The following is a 1,264-nucleotide window of genomic DNA, read 5'->3' on the forward strand; positions in this document are numbered from 1 at the left end:
TCCAACACTTAGAATATTTCAGCCAGCTTCCAACACTTAGAATATTTTAGCTGTCTTCCAACACTTAGTTTTATTTCAGCAATTTCGGATGAACTGCCTTTGTTCTTGACATTGTCAAGTCTTCACAGCCTTGCCTCATCAAGTCAACATGCTGCCCTGCCAATGCCCTTAGCCCGCACGTAAGCCATGCACGTTCAAGCTGCCTTGCCAACACCCAAGCACCTTGAACTTGTGTTGCATTGTTTTGCCATCATCCATGCCAAGACCAATGCCCAAGTCCTTGGCATGTCTGCACGTAGTTAGATCAAGTAGATTGCGGGTCTAACAGACCACCCACACCACTTGAACTCGATGTCCTCATCGAGACTGTTTTGAGATAGTCCTCAATTTGAGCATCAAACTGCCATAGGTCTTTTGCTTTCTCCCAAACAGCATCTGCTACACTCTTGCCTTTCCAGTGAACTAAGAATTCAGTCTTACTATTCTTCTTACTTGTGCCCAAAACCCGGTGATCAAGGATCTTCTCAATTTCAGCATCATACTGTGTAGGTACTGATGGAGGAGCCCTCTTTGATCTGTTCCTGTTCGGATCATCTTCATCTGCAAAGTAAGGTTTCAAGAAACTCACATGGAAGGTGGGGTGAATTTTCAACCTTTCTGGCAGATTCAACCTATAAGCAACTTCACCCACTCGTTTTACCACTTCGAATGGACCATCATACTTAGGAATCAAACCCCGATGTCTTGTCTTACTTACAATCTGTTTCTAGATTTGTGGGGTAAGTTTCAGCAACACGTTGTCATCCACATTGAACTCAACAGAGCGACGATGTTGGTCAGCATATTTCTTCATGCGCCGATGAGCCTTGCGCAAGCTGTCTTGTGCCTCAGATAACATTTCAAGAGTGTCCCTTGCAATCCTGTATGCTGCTGGACAATTTCCCTGATTTTTAGATTTGGCAACATCCAGTGGCGTCATAGGTTGTCTGCCTAAGACGATTTCAAAAGGGCTCATTTTTGTTGCAGACGACTTGTGTCTAACAATGCGCAGTGTCTAACAATGCTACCCAATTCCATTGACTTGCTGTCACATAGTGCCTCAAGTATTCCTCCAACAAATGATTAATTCTTTCCTTCTGTCCATCTGTTTGTGGGTGATTTGCAGTAGAAAACTTTAATTCAGTTCCCATCATATTGAACAATGCTGTCTAAAATCTACCAGTGAACCTTGTGTCTCTATCACTCACAATGTCAGCCGGAACAC

The 1,264-nt window shown here is 43.6% G+C and overlaps 1 protein-coding gene across 1 annotated transcript; it reads right to left on the reverse strand.

Moving 5' to 3' along the window:
• Window positions 1–304: 304 nt before the first annotated feature.
• Window positions 305–1,015, reverse strand: LOC138347459 (uncharacterized). Its single transcript, XM_069295755.1, has 2 exons — window positions 795–1,015; window positions 305–671 (listed from the first exon to the last, which is right to left on the reverse strand). The coding sequence occupies exons 1-2, from the start codon at window positions 1,013–1,015 to the stop codon at window positions 305–307; spliced, it is 588 nt and encodes a 195-aa protein (XP_069151856.1).
• Between the last annotated feature and the right edge of the window lie 249 nt (window positions 1,016–1,264).

Source organism: Solanum lycopersicum, chromosome 3, assembly GCF_036512215.1.
Source record: "Solanum lycopersicum chromosome 3, SLM_r2.1".
NCBI classification, from domain to species: domain Eukaryota; kingdom Viridiplantae; phylum Streptophyta; class Magnoliopsida; order Solanales; family Solanaceae; genus Solanum; species Solanum lycopersicum.